The 19,738-nt window shown below is 39.2% G+C and overlaps 1 protein-coding gene across 1 annotated transcript in view; it reads left to right on the plus strand.

Annotated features, from left to right (window-relative positions):
• The window catches only part of LOC133838976 (cadherin-87A), a 54,617-nt gene that overhangs the window by 18,600 nt on the left and 16,279 nt on the right, over window positions 1–19,738 (plus strand). Inside the window, exon 3 of the mRNA XM_062270250.1 lies at window positions 9,768–9,804. Within this exon, the coding sequence (XP_062126234.1) occupies window positions 9,789–9,804 (16 nt within the window). The 5' untranslated portion in view covers window positions 9,768–9,788. The remainder of the gene's footprint in view (window positions 1–9,767; window positions 9,805–19,738) is intronic.

A 19,738-nucleotide genomic window follows, 5' to 3' on the forward strand; every position in this document is an offset into this window, starting at 1 on the left:
AAAACAAGACACAAGACCGTAGAAATCACACGCTGCCAAGGCAAACAGAACTTAAAAAAAAAAGAATATGCAGATACTGAGAGAATGTTTCTCTTTTTATGCCAACCTGTGAAATTTTCCCAATTCCCTTAGGAAACACTCGCTCGCTCTGGCATGACTTCTGATATGTGAGATGCCAGACCAAATATGATGATTACTGGAACTTGACGTTCAATGAATGAATTCTTCTCGACGTGAACTCCAATTGAAATTGTAAAGAAGAATGCAAATGAGAGAGAGCTAGGAATAAGTGAAAAATATTTTCGAAAATGAAAGACGCAAAGATGCGATATGCTTCGAAATCGGCCCTATAAACAGCTATGGGGAAAAGGTTAAACTGGAAACTGGAGCACTAGGAAATTCAATTATCAGAATCAGTTTTGAATTTACTAACTTAACAAACTGTTGAAGTGATGAATTAGGGCTGTAATTGAATGAAATTGCATCGGGCAATGGAGAACTTGACAAGCATTGGACGATTGGTAACGGGAAAGAGGGAATGCGAGTTCTTCAATCAACGAACTGTGGACTGTGGGGTCGGCATTACAGTTCCTCATTTAACTCTGGACTCGACTCAAAATGTAAGCCAGAGAAATGTTGAGTTCTCAAAGTGAAACATGTTGTCTGCTTGTGTGCAATGTTACCAAGCCCTTATCTAAGCAATGTCCTGTGTCCAGTGGCCAGGTGTCCTGCGGTCTGTGGGTGGGTTGGTTGGCCTTAGGGCCGATAGTTTATGTTGTTATTGTTAGAGGTTAGATGCTGCTAGTTGGCCTGTTTATTGTTGGCAACAATGCGTTGACGGGCGTCACCTTGAACCCTTGGCAACGAGCAACTAACAAGCTGCTGATGAGCAGCTCGTATGCGTATAATGTAGGAGGATGTGTGTGTGTATGGACATAGAGAGCTATGTTGCACACCAATGAAATTGCTTGCCTCGATTGGAGGAATACTGGGATGCGGGCTCTGTTTGCCAGCACACAACACTGAAGGGCCTTTTAGGTGTTTGTTGCGTTCCTTTATCGAGCTGATGTTCACTTTTTTTTTGTGTTGTCAAACATCCCTCGCTCCTTGGTTGGTTGTGCGTGGAACTATTGCTTATTGCCAATAACTCAGCTCATCTTTAGCCAACGCAACGAGCATGCCAAAATTGTGCCTAGGAATTGTTAATTTCCAGCTGCAGCTGCAAAAATCTGTGCCAACGATTATGGTCACATTATTAAAGCCTTGTCAGTGGCAGTAGCATGAGCGGCAGCACCAACGTCGTCAGCGGTGGCACGTGGCTCAAATTGTGGCATAAAACGCCAGCAAAGACACCTGCTTGACTGTTCTGCATATTAATAAGTTGGCTGGCCGACGCGGCTGCCATAATAAATATTATCCAAAGCTGGGTTTCTGGCCCACGGCCAGACCAAGTACCAGACCAGGACTCGGCGGATTCAACCAGGCGAGAGCTAGTTAGTTTTCTGCTTCAAAGCTGCTGTATGAATACATTACGTATACGTCGTGATGGCGGCGTAACTCTTTAAGTATAATTTAAAATGCTTTAAGCTTTATTCGCGAAAGTTTATGAAACTTGCATTATAAGCAAGGCCATTAAAAAAACGCTGAAAGGTTTTGTAATATTAAATCTTGCGTAAAGTCGTATTTTCCAACTTCATTCAAACTCATCATTTATTAATAATCTTCTACGTCTGAGCAGACAGTCAAGACTAATTAAAACAACAAATATTAAAGAATGACAATTCAATCCTCTAAAAACTATTTCACTTAGCTTTATTGCATTTCGAAGTCATTGTTTATTGATACAAAACTCTTTTGACGTAAGGTGTTTGTTGACTAAGTGGATGAGAATAGTTTAAAAAGCCTTCAAGCAAGGGGTAAATAGTCTGACACCTATTTCATGGCCTGGTTGTCGTCTGGCGACTGCTTGTCTAGTTGTCTATCTGCTCGACTCTCTGTCTCCTCTGTCTCGCCTGTCTGTCTAACTGCATTGTCGCATTGCTGCAGTAGGAAATGTTTTTTCTTCTATTTAATTTTTTTCGTAAATTTTATTTGAAAACCTTGACGACACCGAATGCTGACGCCAAGGATCCGGTAACGACTGTAGCCAGTTGCCAAATTTACTTCAATTTTTTATTTGCCGCCATGGCACGTGAAGCGTGCTAAATTTTCCACACGCATTCCTCGTTGGTCTCCAAGCCATCCTGCACTCCATTGCCATTGCCAGGCCGTCTGGCGTTTTGCCAAAAAACTGTCAAAGCAACACGAGACATGGAAACAGTCCCAGTTCCCATGCTCGTGTTTGTGCCCGTGCCCATTTGGAAGTCAGTCCGACTATTTCGGGCGGAGGAGAATCTGGGGGTCATGTGTGAATGCCTGGAGTGAAGAGTAACACTCGAACTACAGTTGGCAATGAAAATTCTATACAAATGAAAATGCAATTCACACGAATGGACTTTTTGTTTGGGCCTCTGTAACGATTGAAGTGAGAAGGGGGAATTGGTTGGACGTGGACGTCGACGTGGTGGACGTGGATCTGCTTCGACGTGGACATGGACATGGCTGTGGATGTGGATGTGGAGTGATAAACGTGGACAAGCGCCACAGATTGAATTAGTTTGTCGTTTTCTGTTTTCTGTTTTGGCATACATTCTCATACACTCATACACTTATACAATCATATACTCGCATAGTCGTCTGCTCGTCTACTCGTTTATATTCGCATATAAAGTGAAGTGCTGTGATTTTTATACTCGTTTTGGGCCACACACAAAAGTGTCATACTTCAGTTCGTTGGACGCTGTCAAATGCACATTGCTAAAAGTACTTTTCGTACTCTTACCGTTCCCCCCTTCCCCATTGGACTGTGCATAAATCTTTTGTTCCAATAAAAAGGGCGTCAATCTCATATGGATTTTTTTTATTGACATAATGCTTTTGCCATTCCACTGATTGTATATTGAATGCTGTAGTCCAAAGTCATTTCACATCACATTTGTACCATATAAATTGAATTTGAAGCATATAAAGAACAGACTGAATATACTGCAAAGCGTACAAATGTTCAAAAGCAATTTATTTGACTTGCGAAATATAGCAAGTGTAGTAAAGTAAAATTTGAATTTTCTGTTCCTTGCAAGATGTGTGTTTATTTGATTTATTTCTACTGAGTATTTTTTTACTTTGAGTAAAAGCATTCAAATAAGTAAATTATGTTATATTAAAGTTCTTGAACTAACAGATGCCATGATGCTATTGTTATTCAATTACTATGTTATTTATATATACATAGTAGAGTATACTTTATTAAATTTTGAAATTGGGTATATCAGTGTCATTCGCTCTTCGCTATTCCATCTAATTGTTAGGCGAACATTGAGTATGGATGTAAATTTAATTAAAAATTCAGCTGGATGCAAATGTCAATAGTTTATTAACATGTTGTTGATTCTATTTACAATTACGTTGCGTTAAATGATTTATTATTCAATTCGCTTTTGTTTGGCGACCAATCAGGAAACGTTAATCTGAATTCGGTTATTCTGTCGAAACCACTCTCCACAATAATTTTCTCATAAATTAGGTAAACCAAAAACTAATTTGGCAGACGCGGTGGTATTTTTGATTACAAAGGCTCATTTGCCTATCATTGGCCTGGGCAACCAAGCCGTAATTATTTAAAACAATCTGCATACGAGTGTGAGTGCGTGGGCGCAATCACAAATAACAAGTGACGTTTGAATGTTTGTTCAACCGGCTGAATATACAGCATAAATATGGGGAGGTGTTGTATGGGGCGTATGCGTAATATGTTAATTTTCATATTCATGCAATTATTCTTGGAATAGGAACTCACTCACACTGCCATGCATTCGGGATCATGTTGAATAATTATTTGCATTCGATTTACCAGAAGTTGAGTGGGAAACATTGTGCTAAAGAAGAAACAGTGTGGGCGAGGACAACAGACAAGCAAAGGGCAGCATACATACACACATACTCACGACTATGTAATTGTATTTGTGTTTGTCTATGGGAATGTGAATGTGTTTTACGTGTTGGTCAAGCGCATGACACTGAAAATTTTCATAAATATTCAAAATGCATAACATATCACAACAATTTGCAAGCTTGTGTGCGTGACTCGCTTTGTGTGTGTGAGTGTGCGCGCAAGTGTGAGTGTGTGAGTGTGTGTTTGGACAGGCACGAAAAAGTGAATGACGTCGACGTTGATGTCTTGTCAGGGTTCTGCCTCGCAAAAAGTCTGATAATGTGTGAGTATGCTATATATATTCATTGTATTAAAAAACATGTGTTGATTTACTTGAGTAAAGCCGAATTGTAAATACTTTCACTCAGATAAGAAATAAAAAAGCTTAGTCGTATCGAAAAAAGAATTGCTCTTATTACTTATCTCCAGTAATAATTGAGGTCAACCATCGCAATGTATACAAATTGACCATAGCGAATACTCCCATTATGCCATTCATAATGGACACAGGGTGCTGAAATGCCAGGACTATTCTTGATTCAACGACTGCAATGCAAGTGATGGTTCATACGGTGCACCCTCGATCCTGCTGCAGCTCCTGCGCTGGGTCATTTTCCTCCCATCGTGAGCTGAGTGATGTGCTGTTGAAATTGTATTTATGAAATTTATGTATTACACACACGAGACTTCGGGTGTCTGAACTTGTGGAAATGCAATTTACAGTTTACGGGTTATTGGGAGTTGGGAGTTGGGACGATTGCATTGGTCAACAACTGGAACAGAAAAGGAAACAAAGAGTAGTAAACTTTAGAAATTCTCTATTGAACAAAAATAAACTGTAATTTGATGTACGGTAGAACTTTTGCTTTTATAAACTTTGTAATCTAATCAATGGTAGATGCTGTCTTGGTAATTTATTTACATCGTCTTTATTGCATGTCTTCAGGGTGTATACAATATTGGTATTTGCTTTGCTTGTTTATTTGCCATAGACCAGCAATAGCAATAGCTTATTTTACTCGTGAGCAGCCAAAGCTGAATATACCTAATAGACTTGAGCCTCTTGAATGGCATTAACTCATCAATTAGTAGGTAGCTGAGAGTCGCCAATTAAATTCGAATTTTCATTTAGTCGATGGACCACAAAACTGGGTCGGCAAACTAGCGTTAGGACTAATTGAAGTGTTATACAGTAAGAGGAAATCTGGTTGGGTTGAGTGAATGAACTGGCTCCAGGCAACGGACGACACTCATTAATTTTCAGCTAACAGGGCAACTAACAGGGACTGTTAAGCAAAGACAGACGGACAGACAGACAGACGGACAGAGAGATAGACAAGGCAAAGGCGAATGAAGAGAGACTAGCTGTCAGGCAGATTCGCACAGATAGAAATCTTCACCTTTACCTTTTTTGCCCACACAGATTCCGGAGGCGCAGCACAAAAAAATGTTTAATTACAGGGTAAAATGTTGAACGCTGAAGAGACAAGGCAACAACTCGCATATTGACCCAGCCAAGCGGAACGTGTCGAGTACGGTTAACTAACCGAAAAAGCAATGAAGCTACCAAGCAACCGGCAAACAGCAGCAGCCGGCAACCGTGTTGCAAGAACCCTTTGACTTACCCATTGACAGTCATGGCAGGGCGAACAGTTGGACAACTCTAGCTGTTGTTGTTGTTGGTGGGATGCGAGGGATGGCAAATGTCATTAGCATTCCGTTCTACATGTGTCGACTCGAATGTGCTGGGCTTTGACATACGCGCATGGGGCACACGTGGGTGTCGTAACGGTTCTCAATTGGATAGACTGACAACGGGAAGCATAGAGAGAGGGGGAGAGGGATAGAGAGAGGGATACCTATGTATGTTAGAACTACTCATATGTATGGTACGTCGTTGACTGTCGACCTTTGCTGTTGACTTCTCCACTTTGGCGAAATTAAATCTGAAATGCTAATAACATGGGCACGGCCTGTACTTTGCGCTTGAATAACTAGCCCAATTGAATTCGGTGTTCCCGCACCTTCATTATTCCACCATCTTTATCAGAGAGTTGCTGTTTCTTATGTAGTGATTACAGCTGTTTAAGTTTTACGTTAATTTGGGTTTGCAAAACAAGCTGGGTTGTAATATGTTCAGATAGTACAAGGTTTCTTCGGATTTGTACATAGTACAAATGACGGAAATAGTTTCTCCTTTTGACTCTCACTAATGACTCTCCAACAAAGATTTTGACGAAGACGTTAAATTTTTTGCTTGATTAATCTGGGGCAAGCAATGATCACGATAAAGTGTTATAAGGTGCGTCATTAAGGGGGGCTAGAGATAGTTACACATGAATGGACGTCTATAAATAGACCTTAATTTATACGCTGCCAGTTTTAAATAAGCAACTTAAGCTGTAGTAGCAGCTTACTTCCATACACGGTGCAGCTATTTGATTTACGAATGAACTTATCTGAAAATGGTTTTATTATGGAGAAATTTGCGTATACATATTATATTTTTTATATGGAATCAAATAAATTTAATTTAAATATATCTGTTGTTTGAGATCGTATAAGTAGTTAGCTAAAAGCTATTCGATAGCTTTTGCAGCACTTTAAATTTTACAATATTATTACCTCCATCCTGAGTGTCCTGACTGTCACCCCATCAAGCTAATATAACAGCCTGACATTCACTTAGCTCAAGTTCAAATCCTGTCCAGCAACAGCTACTACAATTACAACAACAACAAGGGATATTTCAGCTTTGGAGTAAAACACTTTAGTAATTGGTAGCTTATATCCTTAGCCAAAGCGCTCATTCAAACATCGCAGTCAAAGTCAGTGTCGTGTTTTGGGCGAAGAGTGAGACGGGAACCAAAGTGCCATAGTAGAGTGTTGGCCTTTCAGATGGTGGCGGGGAAGGAGGAGGAGAAATAGGGGGTGAAGCTAAAGCCCAGCTAACTGTATCACGATTATGCACAAAAGCTGCTCTGTCAAGCTAAATGTGAAACATCGCAGAAATGAAACAAATGTAAAACGGGATGGTACGGGATGTCTTTACATATACATAAGTACACAGGTAGAATGGATCTTTTCTTTATGCTTTTGCTTTGCGCTCCTTTTGCCTCATCTCCATTCTCCGTTTATTTCCCAATCCGTATGCCATTTAGACTCTCGTTGGGAATGCCATATGTCTGCGAGTCTCTGTCCTGTCCTGAGGATAGAGGACAGAGGATAGCAGGAGGACCTGGCAAAAAAGGTATGCAGCTTTGACATAATTAAACGCATTTCAAAGATGAAGTTGTCGTCCTCCCAGCTGTTCTTTGTTGAGTTGGAGCATATTCCTGTTCCGTGCTTTGTCATGACACTCTCTCTCTCACACGCACAAACACACACACATGAAATACATATATAGATATATAAAGTATACCATAAGTCTAAGGTGTGGTAATGGCGCCTATGCCAACGCCTGCCCACATTGATGATGAAGCTGATTATGTTGGCCGATGATGAAGATGAAGTGCTGCTGGTTTATCAATATTACGTATACGCAGGGGCTGCAGTTTAAAAAGATTTGTGCGGCATCTCAGGCATTTAAAGCATTTTATTTGTGAGTTATTTAGTTCGCAGCGAACAGCACTTCAGTTGATGGCATTTTCAAGTGGTTTGTTGTTCCTGGTATTTCGAGGTTTTATGATGCTATTTTTCTTGTTGAAGGTGCAAACATTTTCAGGTTTGAGAGTGTGTGTTTGTGTTTGTGTGCGAGCTGGGTGCTTTTGCCATTGTTGTTGCTATTGTTTTTGTTGGATTAATAAATTATGCAGACAGTGAGCTGCCTTGGAGCGTTTCTGATGTTGATTATGTGTCGCCTGACACTGGACATTGCCACATTACGTATACGTATAGTATATATGTATGCCACGTACGCTACCATGCGCTCGTCCCAACTTGGACGTTAACTGTTGTTGTATGATGTTTGTTGTTGTTTTTGCTGTTTATCAACATGACCAGAATGTGTATGTTGCTAGTGGCGTCGAAAGCGAGGCGTTGATATTTTCCTAGTTGCTGCTGTAGTTTTGCCGCCTGCGGGCAATGTTGATAACTCTGATGACGTTGATGAAAAACTTTTGATTGATGTGGTTGCAAAAACTTTATGCTGTCATTAGGCACAACCAAATCAAACACAGAGCGACAGAGAAGCCACGCCCGGAGAATGTGAGAAAGAGAAAGGGTTTGTTTTGCACATGTAGTCGAGTAGAGTTTTATTTATGTCGAGCGAAAGGTTCAAGCTCAAGTTCCTGGCGTAACAAATGACAGTCGGCAAAGTTGTTTACGCCACTCGAGCGACTAAAAGTTTTGTTTATTAATTAATTGAAGGCTCGTGTACGCATGTGAGCAATGTTAAGTATTCGTTCTCCTTCCATCTACGAGAGTACAAGTATACTTTGTAGGGTTGCCAGCACTTGAGTAGGTAGGGTAAATACAAGGATGCCAGGTCAATTAACATAATTAAAGGTAAATGCCGGCCATCATAATCCAATTATATTTCACAGAAATATTTTTCTTTCTTTTTGTAAACGAACTCAATGAATAGTGTCATTCATAATTAAATTGTGAAACGTCTTTTTGTGAAGAGTTTTTCTCTCCAGTGGAAATGAATTGAAGATTGCAACCCAAAGAATTAATTCGTTTTAATTAAATTTCATACATATTTAATTCGAATAGCTGTAGCCACCTGGCAACCTTGCCTTCTGCTTGACGTTCAAGTAGTATTTACTTGTTTTTTTCCTCTTTTCGGCTGTTTTGGTTTGCGTTGTGGAAGGTTCTGCGCTACCTGTGGCATTGTTGTAATGTTCTCTCTTCGAGGCCATTTATTACAACGTGTTTTTCCTAGCTGCAACCAACAATGCCACACAGTCTTCTTGTTGCGTTGCGCTCTCTCTCTTTTACTAGTCTTTTCCCCAATGCTGTGCACTTTTCAAACTTTTCTCGTTATTTTTGCACATTCGTTTGCTTTTTATGGGCTCTGCTACACTAATTACCTTGTTTTTCGGAGAATTAACTTTTCGATTACTGTTGCAGCACTCGGCAATAAGCAACAGCAACACCAACAACAACAACGCCAAGTACAGTAACGAGAAGAAGAACAACAACAACTTAAACAAGTTCAAAGGCAAAACTCACAAGTGCAGTTTGGAAAAGTTGTGAGCTATCGATATGAAATGGGGAGAAAATGCAGTTCACAACAAAATTATTTGTTGCCGTTTGCTGAGTGTGCTTAAATGAACTTCTGCCAACATTTCTCCAAAAATTATGAAAATATGGTAAAAGCAACACATTTGCGCCACTTGCAATAGGCAGTTCGTGCAGCACAGGCTTTAAAAGTTGCTAACTATTGCAAAATTTACGAGTAGTTGCTATCGTGTTGGGAAAAGTGCCAAGTTACTAAAGGTAAACTAATTCGTTCCCTAGTTTGCAGTTTGTAATGTTTTCTTCTCAGTTTGTTGACACAGTATGGAGTGCAGTGATTAAAAATTCATAGTGTGTTGAGGCCATACGAAGTTGATAGTGAATAAACTAGTAACTCAACTTGATAGTCAATCAGTTTTCCTTAACCTAAATTCAAAATACCAAACCCCAATTAGGGCTTATCTTTTAGCTTAATAATACAATAGATTTATACATACTTTTTTCTTAATTTACATATAACTAATCACTTTGTTTTCCAAATTTCTCTTTCTTACAGAAAAGACATTCAATTGCAACTATGACTAGCCTAAAAGGTACGTAAATTTGTCAAAGTTTCCATGTGAATTTGAAACACAAACATTTTAAAATAGTTTTCAACTTGAACATAAAGATCTCAAACACTTGGCTGCCAAAACTTTTCTACCTCCTGTCGGGTATTTCAATAAGTAGTCAGTTAACCAGTTTCTCAGGCAGTTCTGGTTTGCTTTTTGCTTCAACAACTTGCAGTAAATTGTCCATTAACTGTAGTATAGTAAGTGCAAACATTTCTGCATTTTGCAAATGTAATTACAATTCATTTTTCTTCAAGTTCTTCTTTAGACGTCTCGGCAAGAAGGAGCATCCATTATCCGTAGCTGTCCATAACATTTTGTTGCACAGTCGTCGCTAATCTTAGCCGACAAGTTGGCCTTCTCAGCCCGTTGTCTGAGTCGGTCTATGTCTTCGTTTCAGTCTTTTGCGTTTTTCTCTTTTGGTGACTGTTTAAATGTCAGTTAAAATCCCATAAATTCTCCTTAAATGACTTCTGTCTGCCGCAATTTTGTAGCTTTTCCTTGGCGGCAGCAATAGAAGCAGCAGCAGCAGACGCAGTAGCAACGTTGACCCGAAGAAAATGTTAAGGAGTCTATGGAAAAAGGCGTAAGACAGTCAAGCTAAGGAAAGAATTACAGCAGTGTTGGAGTTAATGCTGAAGCTATAGATGGAAATGGTGATGGTGATGGGGATGGGGATGAGGATGAAGCTAAGGCTGAATTAACTATTAGGGGAAATCACAAAATCCTTTGTCGTAAATAAAATTTCATTTTTCTTTGCTGGAACAGATAAGAATATTTCCTGTTGTCCCATTGCCAAGAATCAGACACACACACACATACACACAAGCAGAGAAAGACAACTGACCACTTGTGCGCTTGTGTGTGTCGCAACGGTAGCCGTTGGCTAGAGCGTTGCAAGTTGCAAGTGGCAACTGGCAAGCAATGCGAATGAAACATATAAACAGGACATGGCCAGTGGGCGCAGGACAATGCCAGAAAATGGTTGCCAGCTCCACTGAAAGTGCTGCCAAGTGACGCAAGTTCGCACAACTTGTGCAATTGGTTCAATAAACTCATTAAATGCACTCAACTTTTTGCTCTTGTTTTTCTTCCACGCAAACTTTGTGGGTCTGCACAAAAATGACGGTCATTCGGTCGCCTTTCCTCATTCTCAACTTGTCGCATTATCCTTTTTATTGTTCTCGACATTGCAGCACATTATCCCCACTTGTTTTTGTCCTTCCAATTCCTTTTTTGGTGCGAGTTCGCTAACTTCTTTAGAAACTTTGAAATATTTACATGGCCTTGCAACAATTGATTTAAAAATTGTCAGCGCAGAGTTGACTTTGAAATATTAAATTACTTATCTATCTACATATTTATACTGTTTAAATACTCAACTTTTAGTCTTAGTTTGTTATGATTCTGAATTGTGAAAATTTTACTCCCTTTTATACATTTTTTATTTGCCAGCAATTAAATAAAAAATAGAGTATTTAATCGTCGATTATTGTATCTTGTTTTGTTTGCTCGTATAAATATTTGGCCATAAAAGCCATTTAACTTATTTGCCTCAGTTTCGCTTTGTCGCTGTCCTTTTGCCAAGCCGCGACAAACAATAAATTTTGTGAGAATTTGGCCACATTTTAATTTGTGGCTCAACGGCATAACCCAAACCAAACCAAACCAAACCAAACCAGAAACAAAGTCAGACCCACCACAGGCAACCTATATTCGAAGGCAAGCAGCCCCCAGCAGACTAACACCTCATCCTGGCACGGGGATAACCGCAGAATTCATCGTTGTGGGCTACCCCAAGAGGCATGCGAGGAAAAACCGCCGCATTGCATTCCTCAAATTGCAGAAGGCAAACTAAGAGTAAGAGCTTTTCAGCATGAATAGAACAGAGTATGAGCATGAGGATCTGTGGGTTTTTATATACTAAGATACATACATATATGTAGATATATGTATTTATATGTGCATGGACTGGCAAAAACGTGCAGCAAAATTGTCAATTTATTTTTTATGCCTTCTTGAAATTTACTGCGATTTTCGTTTTGCAACGAGCAGCAGCATCAGCAACAACGACAGCTTGTATACCACAAGCAGGAGGTGGAATAGCAGCAGCAGCAGCAGCGGCAGCTTGTGCTTCTTCTGAGGATGCCAATTTGTCAGCTGGCAGTTTTTGGTGCCATTGCAAAAATTCTTTATGAAAACTTTGTTTACGACAATCAACTCAGGCTGGAAGCCTGTAGCTGTAGCCTACAGACTGTTAGGCAGCCAGTGAGTCAGTCTCCTCTGCACTCTTTTCTGCTTTACTTGGTTACCCTGTTACCGCTGTATTGAGTTGACAATATTTTTAATAGAAACTCTCAACTCTCGACGCCCGAAAAGTTTTCTCTTCGCAAATTTGCAGCCAGTGCCAGTGCAACCATTGTGTCCCCAGTTTTGGGCCATATTACAGCTGAGACGAGGGGGCCTCAGGGCCGAGGGCCGCCTCTCTGTTTGTGTTTCAATTTGTTCGCCTTTTATGGAATTATGCACTTTTGTCAGCTTGCTGCAGTTTTCCTACGATTCGCTTGGTCCAAAAATTGCAAATGCAATTGAGTTTTACTTCAAGTTGAAGTAAGAACTATAGCACAATAGGTTCTCTCTGTTGGTTATAAGTTGCTCGCCATAAAGTGTGATTTATTCGAAGGGAAACTAAAGACAATATTATAATTGGTGTTAAATGAATAAAGTACAAAGAAATATTGCATATTGTTAAGTTTGTCGTTGAATAAATAAAATGAAAATATCAAAGCGAAAATTTAACAAATTCTATTATTTTTAATTGTCTTAACTGATTTTCAAATATATTGAACCTGCTTTGTGTTTATTTTACGTTCAGGTTAAATGACATTGTAACCCATAAAGTTTTCTTAATTAAATAAAGCACTTCACTTAACTATGTCTGTTTGTTATGGCGCTCTTAAACAAATTAAATTTCTCGTTGCAATCTGAATTTCTAATACGAAATGTAATGTGCTCTTAGCTGCCATTAAAAGTGTTAATTTGTAGGTTTTTTTTTTTTGCATTTTATAGTTTCAATGTGCGCCGGGTTCGTTTATATTTTGCTATTAAGGAGAGAAAACTCCACTTGGTAGGCTATCAATTTGTGCTGGTAAGCCCGTAGCTTATTTCTGGCATTACCCAGGGATTCCAGCGCAATGCAATAAAAGTCGAATAAGTGCACATTGCAATTTCAATTTTACTTTCCGTTGGTTTTGTTTGTTATTTGTATTTGCCGCTCATTAAAAGCTGTCAATTGTTTCTCTTTTGGCATTTACAACCTTCTTAACCAGCATTGCGACTGCTGAATGGTGCACTCATATGGTTTATTCTTATACTATATTTATCCCATTTTCCGCCCGCATTTGTTGCCAGCAAATCCCTTAAGTGCACTGAGCTACATTAAGGAAAACTCACATCTTAGTGGTTTCAGATTAAAGTACCCCTTTACTCTTCACGCCTCTCTTTCACTCTCTCTCTCTTCGTCTCTGTGCAGTTGGGCGACAATAAAACTTGCCCAGTCGCCTCTCCTTTCGCCAATTTTATGGCACGCCCCCCGCAGGGACAACTACGGCCAGGACCAGCACCTATTGTGTGAAAAACGACGGGGACCCAAAGAGTGTGTAATAAAGCACAGATGATATATGCTCCAAGGGGTGATCACTGTTGTTTGGTTCAGTTCAGTTCAGTTTGGTTTCGTTTTGGTTTGGCTTGGTTTGGCGTGGTTGAGCCGCCTGGATATCGGGTAGGTCGTTTTGTGGGTTGCCTACTTTGTCTAAATGCCCTGCGGTAACTCAGGATTGCAATATGCTGTGTGTGGTTCATGTCTCGCATATGATTGTCTGGCCAAAGGGGCCAGCAGGCAATGTTACAAAGCGGCAAATGATAAATGAATAAGGGAAGGGCGAGAACAAAGCTTGCTTGAAATTTTAGTTCACAAAATAAGGGAAATACGAGAGTATAAATTAAATTTTAGTTGTCACCCATTATCTTTTGTATCTATAAGCTATTATGTTGTATTTAGTATTTAGAGCGTTTTTATTTTTCAACTCATAAACAAGATTTTGATATAGTTCTTAAATTGACTGAACGCACTAAGCCATAAAGTAGTAAGCCAATAGCTTATAGCATATTGGCTTTAACTAGACTATGAGCGCTCAGCTTAGACATTTGCCGTTGGCTGACACTTCATTGTAGTCGTTTCGCAACTGGAACGGCTGTTCATCTTGAGTTGCGGCAAACTTGCAGCTCAGTCGCGCCACAGTCAAGTTCATCGCACTAAGCTGCTGTCAGACAGAAAACTCGTGCAGTTTCCGTGCTTCCTTCTGGCCATAACTGAGGAGCCAAAGAACTTGAAGTACCCATAAAAGTCATTAGACTTTAAGTTTTAGTATGTAAAAGTGGCAGACGACTTGAGGTTAACCTGAAGTAATTTAAGCAAAGCCACTGCAGCTTGTCTTTCTCATGTCTCGACGGTTGCAACAGTCACAGCCTGATGCAGCATTCACTCATTTTATTTGTTCCACACTTTGTGGCGAAATGTAAAAAAAAAACGTAGTCGGAAAGAATGCAGCAAGGATGCTCACGAGAACTCCGCACATATGAGCAACTCAATAAATCAATATTTGTGTGCCTGACGGGGGTAAAGGCCCCCAATGCAATTGTCCATAAAATGGTAGCTTTGGCACTGTCAAGCTGACAACTCCCGGCCTGTGATCTGGCTGGGCCTATCCGGGCTTCGGCAGGATGGATGCCTCTTTTGGCGTGGCGTTTAAGAAAATGACATATAAATTTGTTTTTTAAAGGCGCTTTAAGCACCCTCAAATGAGCACCCTGTGGCAACAAGACATACGAGAAGGGTATATTAAGCAGAAAAATAATCTCTCAAGGATTACGACAGTTTACTTTAAAATTCCGAGAGTGTGTGAAATGCATTTCAAAGTAAATTCATATAAAAATGTAAACTGCTTGTGGTCATTTTATTTATCTTTGACTTAGATAAGTCAATAATTGAATTTGTATTTAAAAGATTACAAAAAAAAAAACAACTTTTTAAAATATTTGTTGTGTTTTAATGAAATAAACTGTTATTGTGAATATTAAAAAAAAATTGTGGATCTTTTATCTTAAGTCGTATTTACTATTCCTTATAGTAAATGTGTACCTTTTAGTTTTCGATGTGTGTGTGTGGCAAGAACCGAAATAAGATAAAACAAGACCCAAACAGTTAGTAGCTTTTAGCTGGGCATGCTCGCCATACTCCCACATGGAGACACAGGCATTGTGTTTTGTTTGTGGCGCAATCGACAACGGCAACAATAAGAACAACGATGTGGATAGGAAAAGGGCGTCGACAGCGTCGCAACACCCATCTGCACCACACCCATTCCCACACCGCTTCCTGTTGCCCAAACAAAAAACAATCACTCGGCTACAAACAAGAGAGCAGCAGCAAAAAGAAAGACGAGAAAAAAATAAATCCGGAAAAGGACGTTACGCACGCATCAGTTGACAACCCACTTTGTGGGGAAGGAGAAGCAGCTTCAGCTGCGTGGGAGACTGCAGGAGATGATTGGGTGGGAGGAGATTTTAGTGCGGATGTTTGCTATGCTCGGCCGCCCTTTCATAAAATATTTCAATATTGTAACAGATTTTTGGCTGCCAACGCCGCGGCATGTGTCATTATTTTGCGTATTTGTTTTTTGTGTCAACTACGAACTGCCAACTCTCAACTGGCCAACAGACAACTGCCAAAAAAGGCTGGCCAAAAATATTTAAAGGCTTTCAATCGGTTACCCAGCTCTACTCTGGCATCGGCATTTGGGGCGACAATCCCACAACGCATCATATAGGGTGTCGTCTACTTTTCGTGTAAATTGAATCAATTTAAAATAAAAACAAAAACCAAAGGGATAGAAAAAATTGCGCCAACAGCCAAAAAATCAGATATTTAATGCTAATGCCACGCCTACATGTGGCTGGCTGGGCTGTTTTTATGGTGCCCACAAGTATGCAATATATTTTTCTATAAGCACACACAGTCGCACACACACATCCACACTTACATTTGCATTAAATTTCAATTCAAATATGTTTTTTTTAACATGATTACTTTTGTTGGGCCTGTGCCATCGTGTGCATTTATAACTAAATCCCAGAATAAGCAGTTTAAATCCAATGGCATTGGCCCCGGCGACGCCTCCTCTAACACATCCACCAATAGCATACATACTTACATACATACATATACGACCATATGTTGAATGCCACCAAATCCGTCGTAATTTGAATAGAATTTGCACAACAAATAAAATTTAAGCGCTCATCGCATGTGGCAGGCAGGCAAGCGGCTGGCGGCAGGTTCGCGATTCCCTCGAATCCTCTTAATGGCATCATTTTATGCCCTTTGAAATGGCAGAGTCTTCGTATTCCATCAAAGAGCTGAGTCTGCAAAATGACAAAAAGCGACGAAAATAGCAGTTAATTCACAAATATTTCACTTTATGATTTTCTTGAATTATTTTAAGTGCTTTTCTGAATTTTTCCCTAATTTAATTAAAGTTCGATTGATTTTTGAAGTTGATCTAAACTTTTTTCTAATATTGAACAAATATATTTGAATTGATTTATTTAGTTGTATTTTATGGTCTTAATAATTATTAAATCATTTCTCCAAATACTTTACTTTTTTAATTTTGTTTTCATGTGAACTTAATATTTCTTTTTCAAAACTAAAGTAAGAATATTTAATATACTATTTCATTTAACACATTTTACATGCAATGGATAAATAATACTGTTCAAGTTTTTGTTGAAATAGAAAAAAACAAGTTTTAACCAGAAAATAGCTGAAATTGTATCCAAATTTGTAGTTGGCTGAATTAAATGTATTAATTGGTTGTGAGTTACTTTGAGCCGAGTGTAGTTTACTTTCGGCGAAAACAGAATTCCAATTAGATTCGTGTTTGCCTGTTTCATTCTAATTGTTGTTACATTTGCATTCCTTATCTGCATTGTAACAATAGAAGCAGATATAATTAATCCGCTTGTTGGCTTTGCACTGTTGTTGCTTCTATTTTTTTTATATAATATATTAGCTTGCATTGCTTGGCGAAAAAGGCATTTCGAATATTCAGATTCATATGCAAGAAAATTCGGTTACGGTTATTCCATAAGTGCACTTGCTCGTCCAGTTCCAAGCATCGTGTACACATTCACGATATATATGTATACTATATATACAAGTATTTAGTTTGTGTATATTATGTTACATACTATGTGCTCAGATATAAGCAGTAAAATACTTGCGCCATAAGTGCTTACTGAAATCACTTCCAGGCTGCTACTCCTTGCTGTCTGCCGCATCCTTTTACTTCCGCCATAGCGCTTGTTGCCGTGGTGCCTCCCAATGCTCAATGCTCCATCGTCCACTGCCATCCCTATGGAGTATCTGCACTTTGGCGACTTTGTCGTCATCATCAGCGTGGTGGACGTCTCGTCGTCGTTGTCGTTGTCGTTCTCTTTCTTTGCCGTTAGTTGTTGTTATTGTTTGTTAATATGTGCTATAGTTCCACTTATTGTTGTTGCTTCTGCGTTGTACTGTGTTGCTGCCACTTGTTTTGTTGGCTATTTCGCTCACGTAATAACGATAATAGCCCTTATTTCTTTCATTTCTTTATATATATTTTGTGAACCATTTCCGCATCCCTCTCCCCATCTTAGTCATCTATCAGCTCTCAGCTGTTAGATACACAGTACTCCATAGTACTCGTAAGTAGTTCCTACACAAGTCTTTTTTCTCTTTGACTTGTTCTCAGTCTGTGCTGTGCTGTGCTGTAATTTTCTTCTCTGTCGTACTCGTAATGTTCGCGTTATTTTCTATTATTTATTTTACTTTTGTGTCATCAAATGCGCTTAACTGATTTTATATGAAAACCAAGAAGAAAATGCAAACAAACAGATCGGAAAGAAAGCACACGCAAACTACCACAAGTCAAATCACGAAGTCATGAACGTTGACAAAATGCGAGGCAAAAGAAAAAGCAATGTTTGGTAATGTTTGATAAGTCTAATTACCAACATGATGACGATTATGTGAATCTCTGAGTAAGAAGTAATAAGCATGGTTTTGGCTTATTCATATGCTTATCATGGTCATCTTTGTGCTGTGTTGTGGTTATGCGTGCTCATCACGTATCATAAATAATCTACGTGTCTCTTTTCAATTCCCAAAAGACGACACGATACACTAACAGACATAAATATGACCTGACTTAATCTTTAAACAGATTCGTAGGTGTTGTTTGCGTCTTGACTTATCACTGTTGACCTAGAAGTCTGATGACTCTTCTCTGCTTTGGTTTGGGGCGGAATTCCATTATCTTAATCTTTATTTTCGGAAAAACTGAATATATTTAAATATGAGAATGTGCCGAAATAACATAAATCTAAACTTTGACTTATCGAGGTTGATCAAAAAATGTGCGAAATCGAAAGTTGTCTCTGCTTTCTTTTGAACTCAACGCTATTCTCTTTATAATTAATTTCTCTTTCTGCCTGGCATTAGTCTATCGTGATATGAAGTTGGTGTTTGAGAAACCTCTTGTAAGAATTTGCATATGATACTTACGACTAATATCATGTATTTGACCCCGAAGTTAAACAAAATGAACTTAAAGTTCAGACTAATGCAAACACGCTTATCTTTTCGGAGTTTTTGTCTTTCCCCTTCTTTCTCTCTCAAAAAATACTTCTATATCTATCTCTCTGCTACTAATGTTGTTGCAAGTACTTTTTGTTGATATATTTTCACCCAACTCATTTCTCATATTAGCATATTTTTTATCTTGACTTGTCATTTCCTTAAATTCTTTGTTGTTCTCATCTTCGTTTTTTATACTACATGGGAAGTAACATTTGTTGTGTTGTACTCTTATCATTTCCGTTTCCTTCTCTTGTTGACAACATTGTGATGTAATATTTTGTAATATATTAAAAATGGCTTTCCCTCATCGCACATCTATCATTGATAATATTAATTAAAATGCAAACAGCTTGTGTTGGTTGAAGAATTGATTTTCTGACCGAGTCAATGGATTGTTTGGTTGTTATCTGTCCGTTACAGACAAGTTAAACTGAATCTAATGCTGTGGCTTGCGGACACGTTTGCCGAGCTGTTTGCACTGCCATTTAAGTCGCATTAGAGACCCATTTAATCTTAAGCTTTTGCCATGTTATTCTTGCCATTTGTGTAATGATGTTTGGCACTCAACGTTCAATAAATTTGCCAGGTGGAGAATGGCAGCAAGTAACAAGCATCCCGCTTGCTCGCTCGCTTGCTCGGTTACTTGAAAGCAGAAGCAGGAGTCGACAGACATTGTCGACAATGTCTTAGGCCCAATAATTATGTGGGTGGTATTTGGGGCACGTTCACGTACAACTGAACAGGCTAACAAACAAGTGCATTAGAAGATTCCCTTACTCGCACTCGCACTCGTCCTCGCTCTCGTACTCGCTTCATCTTGTTGTGGGCATGTATTCCCGATGTAATCGTGCAACTGTACAGCAGTTTCAATGTGGCAAGAACGATGGCACAGTCATCATCAGTCATGCGTGCGCAAATATTTTAAGTGCTTCCTGAAACGTGCCTCACTGCCTGCCAGATACGCAGATCTGCCTGCCACATACTATACTGTAGATAGATACACTGCTGCTGCTCTGCTGCCACCGATGATTGCCAGGATATCGCAGCGCAATTCGATTTTCAACATCAGGTGCGTGCCGCAAGTACGGAATGTGTGCAGAGTTATCTCAATACTTCAGTCTCCTTGCAACTGCCACATTATAATATCAATAATACACCAACAGCATCGTATGTATG

The sequence above is a fragment of the Drosophila sulfurigaster genome, chromosome 2R (genome assembly GCF_023558435.1).
Source record: "Drosophila sulfurigaster albostrigata strain 15112-1811.04 chromosome 2R, ASM2355843v2, whole genome shotgun sequence".
Classification (NCBI taxonomy): domain Eukaryota; kingdom Metazoa; phylum Arthropoda; class Insecta; order Diptera; family Drosophilidae; genus Drosophila; species Drosophila sulfurigaster.